Source organism: Tyto alba, unplaced genomic scaffold, assembly GCF_018691265.1.
Source record: "Tyto alba isolate M040663 unplaced genomic scaffold, T.alba_DEE_v4.0 Super-Scaffold_2, whole genome shotgun sequence".
Classification (NCBI taxonomy): domain Eukaryota; kingdom Metazoa; phylum Chordata; class Aves; order Strigiformes; family Tytonidae; genus Tyto; species Tyto alba.
Window position 1 is genome coordinate 41,540,607 of NW_024881282.1, and position 14,719 is coordinate 41,555,325.

Sequence of the window (14,719 nt, forward strand, 5' to 3'; positions counted from 1 at the left end):
TAGGGAGCTAGTAAAGCCCAGACATGCGATATAAAGATAGAGGATCTGGAGAGGGCCCCTGAGAGGCAGTCAAACAGGGGATCTGGTTTCATCCCTTCCTGATGGGGATTGGCACTTACCTAGCTGGTTCATGAGGACTTTGAGGCAGATTTGCCTGCCCCTCTTCCTTACCACAACAACGCTAATCAGTCTTTGATCATCTAAACTTCGATTTATTAGAAGACAGACCAAGAAAAATGCCTTTTTCTGTAGTGGAAACTTTGAATGAAGAAGAACCTGAATTTCTGGGCCATCATGTTCCTGCAGGACAGATCCCATCCTCCTGCTTTGTTTTTATTTCAGTAATATTCTGTATTGTAATAAATGCTATCCTTTTTTTTTTTTCTCAGGCTTCCTTAAAAAAACCCCTTTCTTTCTACCCCCAGGGGCAGATTATGTCGGCTCCTAGTGTTTCTGAGAAGTCTGCAACCTGTGCTGGCAGTGCTGGGTGCCTGCTGAACTTGGACGTGCCTCTTTCCCAGCCCAGCCCAGCCCAGCCCAGCCCCATCCTCCAAGAGCTTTTCCCCCAGGGGATATTTGCTCCTTACAGGGCAACTGCTCGTCTCTGGACCCAGGCAGAGCTGTCAACAGCAGGCAGGCAGGCTTCCTGTCTTGTCTCCCATCACTGTCCTATCAAAGGTCCACAAAATAAGCTGTGAGCAAATGGAGCAGATGCTATCCATCAAAATTTAATAAAAAGACTGTTATATAAATAACATTAATATGCAGTTGCCTGTAACTTTATGTGGATCAGTATTTGGAGCAGCATTTAGGTCTGTAAGTTTGTTAAATTTGAGTAGCAAAATCACATAGAAACCAAGATTGTTCTAATCATTATTTTTTCATATTGACTAAGCTGTAGTCCAAGTAGGTCAGACTGGGAAGGAGAGCTTATTGATACCAGGCTCTGTGTATGGTCATAGGCCTTAAAATTACATAATGACTTAATATTGTTGTTAAGTTAGTTTTTAAAAAAAGTTGTTTATCTTCTGAGGGACATAACAGAGACAAAGAGTGGGGTTAAAGAAACACTTGTATCAGAAGTGATCCCACATTTCCGTAAGAGCACACAAATGACTCAAAACAATGAATAGGGTACTACACCAATATTCAGTGTCGTGAGTCCTCTCCCACTCAGTTGCTCAGTCCTCCACATACTCCACTTTGCATTTCAGGAGGGCTTAGACACCTAACACATACCCCTTCTACCTCTGGGTATCCACCAGCAGCATAAGTGTTTTCATAATTCCTAAAGGTGTTAACATCTTTTCCCCTCTGAGCTTCTTGGGATGAACTTTATTACAGAAAAAAGTAGGAAAATTCTGTCGCTAGGGGCAGCAGTTCTTCTTCAGGCAGACTGGGAGCCCCCAGTCCACCCAGCAGGCACCCTATATTCCACCTGTTCCCACCCTGATCGTCATGTTTTTGTTTGACTCTCCCCAATGCCTAAGACAAAGAAGGTGGAGAGGTGGTTGTTCAGCCCCTCCTGTGCCTCCAAAGAGATGACTAAACTATTAAACTATAACATCTTTCAACCCCATAAGAGATATAAAAACAAATTTATTACAGTTTTACTGGGAAAGGATATGAATGGATTTTGTGAAGCAAGCTGACAACAAGTTTACCCTGACCTGTTCCTCATCAAAATCTTGCTTTGAAATGTTTTTAAACACCAGATGCAGCTGGTGACCAAGGTTCAAATAACTGACATTACTAAGATGCAGCCAAGATTTCAGCAAGCCTCATGGTGACACTTCTGGACAAAGATAAGTCTTTGTTGTAAGAATGAAAGCTTGGAACACCACTAATCATATGTAGAAAAAATGTCACAACAAAAATTATTAGCAGTCCTGAAGCCAGTGGAGAGGCAGAGGAAAAAAGTTAACTCAAGGACTAGGGGTGAATTCATGACCCTTAACTTTTAGAGTGAACTATATAAAGAAGCTGTAATGCAAGATGTGTGATTACACCTTTGTGCTACAGTGATCAAAACTAGCAGTCAGTTATTCTACTGTTTTCTTTCACTAAAGGAGAACAATTATAAGAGCTGTTTTAATGGTTCTTCTTAAAATTAAATGAAGAGAAGACTTAAAATTTCAAGAGTTTATTGTGTTTCTAAAAATTCAGACTTCTTTTAAACATCATTTCACATTTTACGGGCTTTAATTTCAGATTTGCACCTGGTCTTAGCCTAGGGGCAGAAATAAAAGGATACAAGTCAAAACACAGAGACACAAGCCTCCACTATTTAGGCAGGACAGCTAACAGCACAGGGAAGCTATACATGTTCATAATGTGTTTGGATTACTAAATAAATAATAATTATTGTATTTGCTTTCCTTTCAGTTTGGTAGACTTTTAAATTTGTGCAGGAATAGAGAAACTGCATTTTAGCTTCCATTGATATTTGCATCAAAACAGATACTTTTAATATAAAATATAAATCTGAACAATGGTCAGATACACTTTTCCTTTCATGCTTTAAAAAAATCTCCACTGTCTCTTAAAAAACAACAACAAAAAAACCCAACAACAACAACAGCAACAACAACAACAAAAAAAAAACAAACAAAAAACCCCACCCCAAAAAAACTGTTAAAGCTAATTTCCCCTCTGCTTTGCTGTCCTGGTGAGAAAGCAGTAAAAAAAAGCAAAGTTTATATAAAGCAGTTCTAACCACAAATGTTAGAATCATTCTACTAATGAAAACATGATTTTCATATATATCAAAAACATGCTGTAGTTTGAAGAAATAAATAAAAACTCTATTATTAGACAGGATAATAGTATATTGCACTATATACTACTTGGTTTGACGATGATTATAACATAAGCAAAGGCAGGTTGATATCTGTTTAAATAGTTTTACCTAAAGCTACCCCCTTTTTTTGATATTAATCTCCACTTTGACTAACTCCAAGATTAATTTTATATCATTTCCTTGAATTGCAAATAATATAAACAAAAGGAACAGCCAAACATTTTTCTCAGTAATGAGTCAGAAAAAAAAAAATAGTTAAAAGCAAGAAAACTTTCCTAAATATATGTTGTAGGCATATAAATATAAAAAGTAAAATGAATTACAGCTAAGCATCTGTCTTATAATGTACAAGTAGCTTGGGAATCTAAACAGATGAAAAAGAAATAAAGCAAATGTAAAAGAAAAAAGGAGGAAAAGAAAGCAAAAGAGCTGATAAAGTTTCTGGCTACAATACAGGAGACATATCATTACCATATGATCTAATGTGGGTGTCAGCCTGGATTGTGTTCATTGAGAGAAACCTTATTTTTTAACTGTGCTATGGAATAGAAGCAGGAGGGTTTTCCACCAAGTGACAGTCACTGAGCTGAACTTACCCCCTCCTCCTTTCCACACCTGCAAAGCCTTTTGCCTGGGTTGAATATTTAGTTTAATTACATCTCAGCTTTGAGAGCTCCTGTTGCAAATCCCTGGATTAAAAGGTACGGTTTTCAGTAATTCTCCTGAACTATGCTACACTAATAAAACTTCAGGCAAGTCTACGGCAAGAACTAGTTGAATTTTAAGAGAAGCAAGGAAAAAAATCCTACTAAATGTTTAGTAATGTTAAGTTTTGTATCCAGCACTTTTGTTTCTTGGGAACATGAGAATGCATTCTCAAGGATTGTGCAGATTTCCTACTGTTTATTTGACTGTTCTGTCTCTTGTTTTGATTTGTATAAGCACTGCTATAGTCCTTTCTTCTTCCTTACTGTAAACTTTTGCAGCAGTATATTCTCTGTTTGCAATCCAGTGTTTAGAATCGGTGATGTAGTGAGTGTAAAAAATGTGTGAGTTCCTACATTTCTGTTTTAAACTGCACTCTGTGATTTCTTTTTCATTTAGACTTCTTCATATATTTTCCAAACATTAATGAATATAATTTTATTTTCAGAGAAAAAATTACATAGTAGTTAGTTAAACGGGCTCAGTGTATGCCTTTGTAATGTTAGAAAGTGCTATGTTTCAGTGTACAAACAAGGGACTCGCATTTAAAGAAGGCTCCTATGAATGTAGAAAAGAAAATTCCTGGACTTGAAACTCCTGTTAACAGGGTTTTAATCTCTTTAAAACTTCCAACTCCTATGACTGCACATCTAGACTTTATTGCTCAAAATGGATAAAACATAAAACGTAGGGGCTTTTTTTGAAACTTCACATATTGTTTAACTTGTCTTTTGTGGCATTTTGAGAGATTTCTGACTGTAGGTGAACTAATATTTAAAACTTAATATTAAGGTAAACTGACAAGAAGACCACCAATACAGTGGTGACGTGAACTGATGAAGCATATTTCCAGTGGTATTTTAAACTGAAATGTGGCCAAGTCTATGGTATAGTTTCCTCTGTTTGTGGAAAAGTCTTCCTCATTGTAAACACATAATTAAAGCAAATTTAAACAGTTATGTCCTGAAGACATAAATATTGTGTCACAGACCTTTAAGAATTCAGATTTTTTTTCCCCCACTCCATTTTTTGTAAGTGAAATGTAAACATTTCTTACTGGTACAGTTTTGTATATATTTTTTTTTCTGTTTATGTTCATTTACACATTCAAACAATAGGAACAGATACGTATGCCTTCAGTACAAATATGTATACCAATAAAGATATGCAGACACATATCTGTTCCTATTTCCTGATTAATATGTAGCTTGTGTCTGCTATTTTCTCTGCTGTGTCCCCAGATTAGATTCTTGATATCCTTTGTTGTCCTACAGTTTTCCTTTATACACAGCTCTTACTGATTTTATTATAGTTTTGACAAAACAGGGACCAAAGGAAGAGGCCTACTACAGGGTTTAACTGAGATAAGTCATCAATATTAATGTAAACAAGAAGTAAAGTGTGAAGACACTTCCCAAGTGCCTTTGTATTTTGAGAGGTAGTAATTTAACTTGTTTGTGCATTTTTGGCATGGATGGTGCTTCAGCAGTTAACCTGGGGAGGAATACAAGCGGTTTTAAATATTTTAAATTTTTTTTTAAATATATGAATATGTAAAAAAGAGCTGGGGAAGATCTTTAAAAAGTACTGACTGCCAGTGCCATACCAGGGTTTGTGTGCAGTATTCCCAATGTTTATTAACATTAATGTACATTCTGAAAAATAATTTGCACTGGGGTAATGTTTTATTGATCGTTTTCACAAGGCAGCTTATTACAATGAATGGTGATGATCTAGCAAATTTATCTTCCCGCTTCAGACTATTAATAAATTACATTGTTATTTTACAGTAATTTGTACATAATAATGATTATTTCAAAAATCTTGGCTTAGATTAAACAGTGGTAAGAACTCACCACCTTGTATTAACACCACTTAGCTGTGACATCCTTACTTGTCTGTGTGTACTCTGCACGCATCGTGGGGGTGTTGCTGGGGTTGGGACACAGCCCCAATGCCTGTGAGGGGCCAGGGCAGGAGGAAGCATGGGAGGATGGCTCACACGGGGACACAGCCTGCCTCTGCTACATGGCATGAGTTTGCACAGCACTCAGCTGGGCTAACAGGACCTGCTAAAATGCTCTGACCCTCTAGTTGACATTGGGGTCTGTGAAACCTCTCAGTGCATGTAGTTAATAATACGTCTGCTCCAGGAATAGAAAATACTTTCAGGTCCAACTAAGAAACCAACCAGTTCTCTTAAAGAGGCAACAGAAATGGTGGTTTACTCCATGTGAAGTCACTTTGAAGTCTTTGGGACATCTGAAAATATTAGATACCTGTCTTCCTGTTAGGTAGATGACAAAAATGTAAGCTATGATTTTAAAACACTAGCATATTTTATTAGGTAACTTTATAATCCTCTCAAGACTGGGCCCTAGAGGTTTCTGCAGGATTGCAGTATTGGCATCTGTAGGTAGAAATTCATAAAGGAAATTGAACCCAGGCACAATATAGATTGTATCTAATTCCAGGCCTCTGTTTTTTATTTATTTAGGTTTTTTTATCCTAATCACTCTTGTTAGAGTACCTGGATGTGGTATTCCAGAAAGAGAGGCCTCAGTATACCACTCTCATATACCACATCATATACCACTCGCTGTACCAGATCAAGCTGCCCATGTTAGTCATCTACCTAGTAGGTTCCATATGTCAATGTAGAGAGGGAGACAGTCCTCCTCCTCTGCCCCTCCCCCATTTTTTCATCTTTTCACTAGTCAATATGGAGGTGAGAAATGCTATACCACGCCCTTAACTGTCAGATAATTTATTCTAGAAAAAATTTAGTCCCAACTAGTGCCCAGAAAAGGTATTTTGGAAATTATTGACCTGAAGAATCAAGTGGACATTTTCGCTTTCCTTACAAAGAGCAACATCTGTATTAAGGACTATGTCATCCATTTTAAGAAAATGCTCCTAAATAAATGACAAGTTTGCCTTCCTGACACTTGGCAATTTGAAGGCAGGTTTCTTCATATTTTTTTTGTGGGTTGTTCTTAGACCCATAAAGGTTCATAAAAGTTAAACTTCCTTACATAAATAAAATCATAAATGAAAATAATTTTCAGAAAAGTACCTGATCTATACAGCCTTGATACAAAACCTGAAAACAGCTGTTTTGTAATTTCTCCTTAGCCCACAACAACACAGGTAGCACGATGTACAGGGTCTTGAAATATATTTAGGCCTAGGTCCTGAGAACACATATTTAAACAGTTTTCCTTGTTAAAGTCTATGGCACTACATACTTACGTAAAGTTGTTCCTGAGTATGAAAGTCTGAAGAATGAGGCCATGAAGTCCCATTAGAAAGTGTGCTGATAATAATACAAGCATCAATTCAAATGCTTATGCAGTACAAGACAGAGGATTTTCAGGGTGCATTGTTTATATCATAAAATCTCCTAGCCAAAAATTTGGAAAGAAAGCCGAGAATATCCAATATAACATAACATTGTATTCTATTTTATTGTGGTGTTTAAACTGGGAAAAAAGTATAGCTCATTTAAACAACTAAAGATCTTCCCCTCTCTCTCTACCCCATCACTAGATCCTACTCTTTCTCAGTCAGTTTTACTAGGCTATAATTTAAAACACACAGCAAGCTGGCAATTTAAAAAAATATTTCTCAAGACATGAAATACTGCATTACAGTGAGTTTGGGAACCTCAGGTTTGTCCCCAGGGGACAAACTCATTGCTATGAAACAAATGCTAATGAAATCAAATAGACTGTTATGTTGGCTGAAAACAGACACATGGAAAATGTGGCTTATTGTTTTGACTATTTTGCATAACAAAGTTGACAACGTTGCCTGTTCCTAATAAATATTACTCTAAATATGCAAACAGATGTTTACAGTTGCCTCTAAACTGCACTTTTTTAAAAAAAAAAAGCCTATTGACAAGAAGTTACCAGACTCCTATCACATAACTGTCCTATTTTCACAATTTAGTTTTCATTTATTGAAAGGAAGAGTTATGCAATTGGTGGATATGCTGGACCTCCTTCAGTAGGAACTGTGCAGCTATGGGAAACTGATACTTTTTTTGTAAATCTCCTGTGTTGATCCCCAGGTTCTGCCCAGAGTCAATGAACTAAGCCATGAAGCTGGCTCTTCTCTTTGTCCTACTGCTGCCAGCATGCTTGGCCAAGCCGTTCCACCAGCAGGGCCTCTTTGACTTCATGCTGGAGGATGAAGGGTCGGCCGATATGCCTCCAACGGACGATCCTGTCATATCTGGATTTGGACCAGTGTGCCCCTTCCGCTGTCAATGCCATCTTCGCGTGGTGCAGTGTTCTGACCTAGGTAAGCCAAGAGTATCTTTGTAGGGTATATACTTACAGACTAGCCATGGATTTACAGCTGAGATGGTGAGACTGCTATGTACTGCCACTCTATAATCGGGCTTTTGTCAAATAAATATGCTACAGCTACTGTTAATTAGAATGTACTGTATGAAGTAGGCCATAAAGCCCTAACAAGATGGACATTTGTTGTGAACATGAAGAATGTTTGATTTTTTAATGTGTATTTTGTGTATGTACATTTCATTTGTTCTTTGAAAGACCACAGGTTTCTGTTGCAGAGAAAAAACTTTTCAAGGCTATTCCTTCAAATGCATATTAAATAAATTCAGTGAGGTCAGATGTGGGGATGGAAACATTTTAAAAGGTTCTAAATTGCATGGTCCAAGATCCAACACCCTTAATCATACTATATAGTACCTCAACATAGAAATCATCCCATTTCCATTGGAATACATGAGCATGGAATAATTAGCCCTGAATCATATATGCTGGAACCAGCTCTTTGGAGGAAAGACCTTGGAAACACTCCAAAACAATGAACACATTTTGGAGCTCTTTATTAAATATCTTTCTTAGACACTGCTCAAGCTGAAACCATAAGAACCTTTCTCACAAACTCCCCTTACTCCCTCACATACAAGGACTTGTCTGCACAGTCAGTGCAGTAGGATGTGAAGCCATGCCTGCCATCATTGTATTTTACTTTCCCATGAAGAAATATCCAGTAATGAAGTTGACTGCAGTGAGAGTGCTCTTGGTTTAAGCCAGTATTATTCAGTCAAAGTTAGTGTGCAGTGCAGAAAATCAATTAAAGTTGGTTTTGCTCATAAGGATATTAGGCAATTTATTCAGTGGACAGATAAATAACTTCTCCTATAATTTTATAGAGTTTATTTTTTTTAAATTCTTCTCTCAGCTGCTTAAATGTATAGCTGGGTGTTTCTGTTTTCCTATGTTATAGCACTGGTTTTTATAATTACTGTAAATCATGGCAGAAATGCACCAATTAGGACCTGGGTCTCATTGTAGTGAGTGTCATATAATTACAGAAAGGAGGGGGAAACTTTAGTTACATCCCTAGAAACTTCTGTGACTTTATTAAAGCAAGCCACATAATTATGCAACAGATATGTTTGGCAAAGACCCAGTGAACAATGCAAGCCAAGTTGTACAAATGAGCATGGACTAATCTAGCCATGCATTAATGAAGTTTTCATAGTACTGTCCCTGTTGAAAGATATTTTGTTTTTTTTTTTTTTTACCATTTAGGTGCCAGATAATAGCAAACATGGGGTGGATAGTGGGAGGAGGTTGCCCCACATGCCATGAAGGCCTTAGGTTTTATTGTTGTTACAGTGGATAATGCTGATGGAATTTAAGCTATTTTGGGAACTTGTCCCCGGTCTGCTTCAGTTCTGCAGAACGTAAGGAGCTTTCACTTGTAAAAAAGTCAAGATATTCACATAGGGATCCTTTGTTGCTGTCCTTGCTCTCATGTTCGTTCTGTTCTCCTTCACACACATGGTTTCCAAAGTGTTGCACTACAGTCCACTGCCTGCAGATGCTTCTGGATTAATAGAGTCCCATACTGACAAGGAGACTCAGAAATACAGCAATTAAGGACCCAGGTCTGTGTTTTCCAGATAATTTTGAGAGGGGTGATAAGAAAGAGATGTATGTTAAGCTTGGTTTAAATGCACATGCTGCAGTTACTGCAATGAAAAGATTGTGCTTTTGAAGTGACTGAGCTGATAACATCCAGCCTCTGGGGCACAAAGGCAGAGAGATCTCCTTGGTCTTAAAATATGCAGCCCTGAAAAAAAAAAAAAAAAAAAAAAAATCCCTGGCAGTGCTCAAGGAAGTAGTAATCATTCAGATTTCCCCAGCCTCGGCCTTAAGTTTCATCCATCCTTGTCACATGTGTCTATGACAGCCCCTGATGGGTTGTGGCCCAAGTGGGAGGCTCACCAGGGCGCAGGTCTGATGGCTGCCCCTGTGGGCAGGGACAGGGCAGAGCTGTGTGTGCTGCCTGCTCCCAGGCAAATCTGCCCTCCTCTCTCCTCGCTTCCCGCCTTGAGTCTATTTCTGTGTGACTCAGACTCAGGCTTGAGGAAAGCCGGGAGCTGGCCCCAAGAGCTCAAAATTTTGTTGCAAACTGTGGAGGTCCTGCCGGGATGAGCTAGCATGCCCCTGGGCTGTGGGATGAAGGGTGTTTGTGTGGGTGCAGTGATCAGGACGGCAATGTGCACATGGGAACCATGAAGCCAGCAGTGACAGTTCCACCTCCCTGTTAACTGATCCTGACCCGCCTTTCCCTTCAGCTCCAGGCATTTCCTACCCAACTAAATTATCTACCTCCCTCTCCCCAAAATTATCAAATTTAATCACCTAGTCCCATGGGCACTAATTGAAGAAAAATTGCAAGCAATAACAAGAATCTTCCCAGGGGTAGATTAAGAGTTTACTAAATTAAGTCCCACCGAGGAAAGTTGAAATCTGGATCAGGATCCTTTCTTCCACTCACTGTCTGGCGTGGAAGGAGGACTCTTCAGCCACAAGCCCATGGGGGCAGAGGGCATGTCAGAGCAAGGCAGCTGAAGGACCCTAATGTGGACTACTTATGGAGACGTCTCCTCTTCCTTGGCATGATTCTTTTTGTGCCTAAAGGGACATTTGCTATTTGTAAACTCTTGCTTTGTAAGGAAAAAGCCAGCTATCTGACACAGAGTTATGTGAATAAATCACAGAACTATCACAGCCAGGGTCCAGAGATCAGGTTTGCCCCTTGTCTCATGAGCACTGGATGGGAATAATAATAATAAAAAAAAATAATAAAAATTAAATAAAAACAGTGAAAAAAAAAACAGCCAGTGGTCCAATTACACTCTTGTCAGCTGAATTTTTGCATTGCTGTTCTTTTAAGCTTCAGTCACATCTTCTTAAGCACATACCTCCAAATTAAATTATTTTGCCTCCAAGCCAAGAGCTGAGTTAGCAGGAAGAACACTGTCTTCTCACACCCTGAAGAATTGTCTCTGAGCTGTGGTTACTGACAGATCAAGAGCAGATCCCCCATGTGCCTCCCTTATATGAGATGCATTACCTTTGTGCAATAGGCTCAAGGGTATCATCAACGGAGGCTACCACCTTATATTTATAAAGCACTGCCTTTTCTGAATCTACCTCCTGTTGCTAAAAGGGAGCCACAGGTTCACTTTATTTAATCATGCCTCAGTATAAGACATTACTATGCTATAGCCAGACTTTCCATAGAAATCACAAACATCTTCCTTACTAGCACACACTACAGGTGGGGAGTAGCTGATATAGCTGGCCAGAGGCTGCTCTTCATGCTGTAAAATAATAAATACAGGGAAGATGTGCAGTCAGTTGGCCAGGCAAACATGTCTCATGAAAGCCCTAGCAAGGATTAACTGTTCCATTTAGTCTCATCCTCCCAAAGGGAGTCTCAAGAAAAGGTCCCTCCCAGAGCACCCTCATAGGCAGGAGGATGCATGTGTGATTACTCAGCCCTGCAGCGGATGCAGAATGCTCCATAAGCACATTCAGGTGGTTGTCAGAGCTTTATTTCACCTTCACATAAGTCTGGCAGCCCTTATGAAGTGAGCAGTGTCTGTCTGCAGGATGCAATGAGATCGCTTTCCTTGGAGACTTCACAGGACATAGAGGGATCCCTCCTGACCTCTTGCTGTGAGCATCCGTGGAGGTTTTATGGTGTCCAAAAGGTGTGCGAGAGATGGATGTCACTAATCAAAGTTCAAGCAGTATTAGAGCTTAAATTGGAATTTTACTCACAGCTCAGAAAAGCAGAGTCTCTCCAGCTATAAAGTAAAGAAAGGAATATTAATGCCTAGGATGGGTGTTGGAGTATGTGTTTGAAAAGCACTTTGAGATCAGTGGGTGTAAAGCTCACAGATATGTAAAGCATTATTCCAGGGATCTGGTAACATTAGGGAGTTTATCTGAACACATACAGTTCAGATGTCTCTTCAACACCTGAACCATGGTGACAACAGCTAAATCTGTTGAGAAAAGATGATTTAACTCATTGTATAAAATCTTGCAGAAACATCTGAACATCTATTTTCTGATTGTTACTCCATTTGGGAACCTCATATCTCATTATAAGGGAAATTACTTCCTTTGGGATATATCTTGACCTGAATTTCTGTTGTCAAAATAAAACCTTTTTTAAGAAAAATAATACATAACTCATTGGTCATAGGTCTCAGTCATTTTATGAGTTCAAGAAAACAGTTAGGATTACTTACTATTGTGTACTTAGTTTTAGAATCCCTGCCATTATTCAAATGTTTACCAACCTTTCAAAACCATAATTTTTAAAGTTAAATGTTTAGCTCAAAATCTAACAGGTTTCTAAAGATGTAATAAGAGAAGACATGGATCCTTAAATATCCAGACATTAACAAATACAATTTTTTAATAAAAAAAGTTTTTGTTAATTTACATCATAATTGCTGAGTGTTTAGGACAAATTATTCCATTTTTTATGCATTTGTTCCTTCTAACAGTAAGGACTAGAGACAATACTTTTGTGTTTAATGGAAGCTGAAATCCCCTGACTTCATGGAACAGGATCATTTAACAAAAATATTATCTATAAAAATGGAACCATGAAATCAAATGAAACCTGGAAAAGTATATTGTCACTTATACTGAGAGTAGCCTCTGCACCACAATACCATATGGCCTTAAAACTGAAGACTAAATGGCTTTTTGGACAACATTCTTTAGCCAAACATAAATTATGCTGTCATCAAATACAAGTTGTTGGGCTTTACATATGTTAACTGGGTGATTTGTAATACTCTAACAAGTTGGAAAGTGGACTGGAGGATCTGTATGAAGGAATACAGATATTATCTGTAATGTAGGAGTGATCTCAAGTGATGTTAGCTATCTAAGAGTCATCTGGACTCCTTTCACAGCCATGGGGAGACTGTCCCCATGGGGCAGTTCATCTTGTCTAAGGTGGATGTCAGTGAGAGAAAGGATATGTCACTCTTGGAGAATTAGACTGCCAACACAGGGCCTTAATGACCACTCAAGGTTATACAATTTACTTTCAGATTAATGAAGTTATGTGTGATAAAATTAAAGCACGGAAAAAATAAACTTGTGTTGCCAGCAGTATTTTGTAATAAATTTGCCATGGATTATTAACATTTTTGTATATATTCTGCTTAGATACAATTTTTTGGGATGCCTTGGAAGTTAAAGAAAGCATGAATCAAAGCCCTGTACTCAATACATCATGAAAAATTGTTAAGTCAAGAACCCAATAATTAGAAAACACTCTTGAAAAGTTGTTAAGAAAAAAAATATATTGGCCTGGATATAGACTGCTTTATATTAACAAAAAGTCATTAGCTTTTTCCAGTGTAACAGTAAAAAGCAGGCCTTGTTGCATCTCAACCTGAATTGCTAATGTTCCAGTTCCAGTTGATAAACATGTTTCTAGGTGAAAATTAATCCACTCTAAATGCATCCTTTCTTTATTAGCTGCGCACTCCAAGGTAGTAGTTATCAACTCTGTGGGGTTTTTTGTTTTGTTTTGTTTTGTTTTAAGGTTTGTTTGCTTATTTCAGACTAGAAAATGCCATTTAAGAAAGCCTAGTGGCAGGCATGAAAATCCTGACAGCCAAGTCCAAGTGGTATAAGAAGTGACTTGTTTTCTGGTTTGCACTGTGACAAGGGTTAATTTCTAAAATTTCCCAATGCACAAATAAATAGTTAATAGATAGCTACTAAAATGTGAGTCAATTAGAAGTCATGGCGGGTGATTACAGTGTTTAAAACATACTAAATAATCACTGCTGACACTTACTAGGGTTATGGACATCTATAGTATGTGTATTATGTTCTTAACACATTTATAGGTGTATTACTTGCTAAGACATAACTATTTGAAAACTATCTGTGTTTTCACAACATAAAGCCTGTGCTATTCAGCTATGAAAGGCTCTCAACAAATTCTTAGGAATAGTTAAAGAGTCCAAAAGGTCCTTCCCAATGTTCATTAAGTACCCACTACAACGGGTAGGAGACCTAGGAATTTGGGTCCTATGTGAAACCACCAACGATAACAGCAAGGAACTGCCAATACTAGCCTCCAGGTACTCAGGGAAACTCTGCTCGCAGAGTCCAGTTACCACGATACTTAGAAAAGATTCTAGTTTTAAGCAGATTTTCTAAACACCTCTAATACAGATTTGAGAGTGTCCTCTCCTTATCAACTTTGAACTCACTGGTCTGTATTTTGGTTTACTCAGGTCCTCGATCTGTCATGTGAATAAAGGGAAATGGGCCAAAAGAAGATCATCAAGTTACAGAAAAAAAGAGTATTTTTTCTGAATATAATTTTATCTTTTCCTAAAGTTCAAATCTAAGAATATAACCTTCAAAATACATAACAATTTTTTTTTAAACTTATTTATCCTGCTTTGCATGCCTTCCCTGACAAGCAAAATTGACAAATGCTGGAATTCTAGGTCTCTCCAGTTGTATTATATTTAAGGCCTCATTCACACAGAGCATTATTGTCCTTCACACTATAAAAGCAAAGTAGATAGATGGAGTAGAACTTGCTCATTGGCTTCTCTGAAAGGAAAGAGCTGGAAACAATGAACACAGACACGAAGGGATCTTAAGACCAAGGATCATGCCTGTATTTTTTTTTTTCTTTTTTCAGGAGTGAGGGGCTTGAGTTGTTTTCAACTTATGGGACCAATTATGGGACTCAAACAGCTTTGCACAAATGACCCTGTTGTTAGCAGGGTTACATTTGCTATATAGGCAACTCTACTGCAAACTTCCTAGGCAGTCAGTAGAGAATGAAAACAATGAAAAAACATTACTTAAA

General features: G+C 38.0%; 1 protein-coding gene across 1 annotated transcript in view; it reads left to right on the forward strand.

Moving 5' to 3' along the window:
• The first annotated feature begins 3,312 nt into the window (after nt 1–3,312).
• Nucleotides 3,313–14,719, forward strand: part of DCN (decorin) — a 41,671-nt gene continuing 30,264 nt past the window's right edge. The window contains exons 1-2 of the mRNA XM_009974684.2: nt 3,313–3,501; nt 7,581–7,813. Coding sequence (XP_009972986.1) covers nt 7,609–7,813 — 205 coding nt within the window. The 5' untranslated portion in view covers nt 3,313–3,501; nt 7,581–7,608. The remainder of the gene's footprint in view (nt 3,502–7,580; nt 7,814–14,719) is intronic.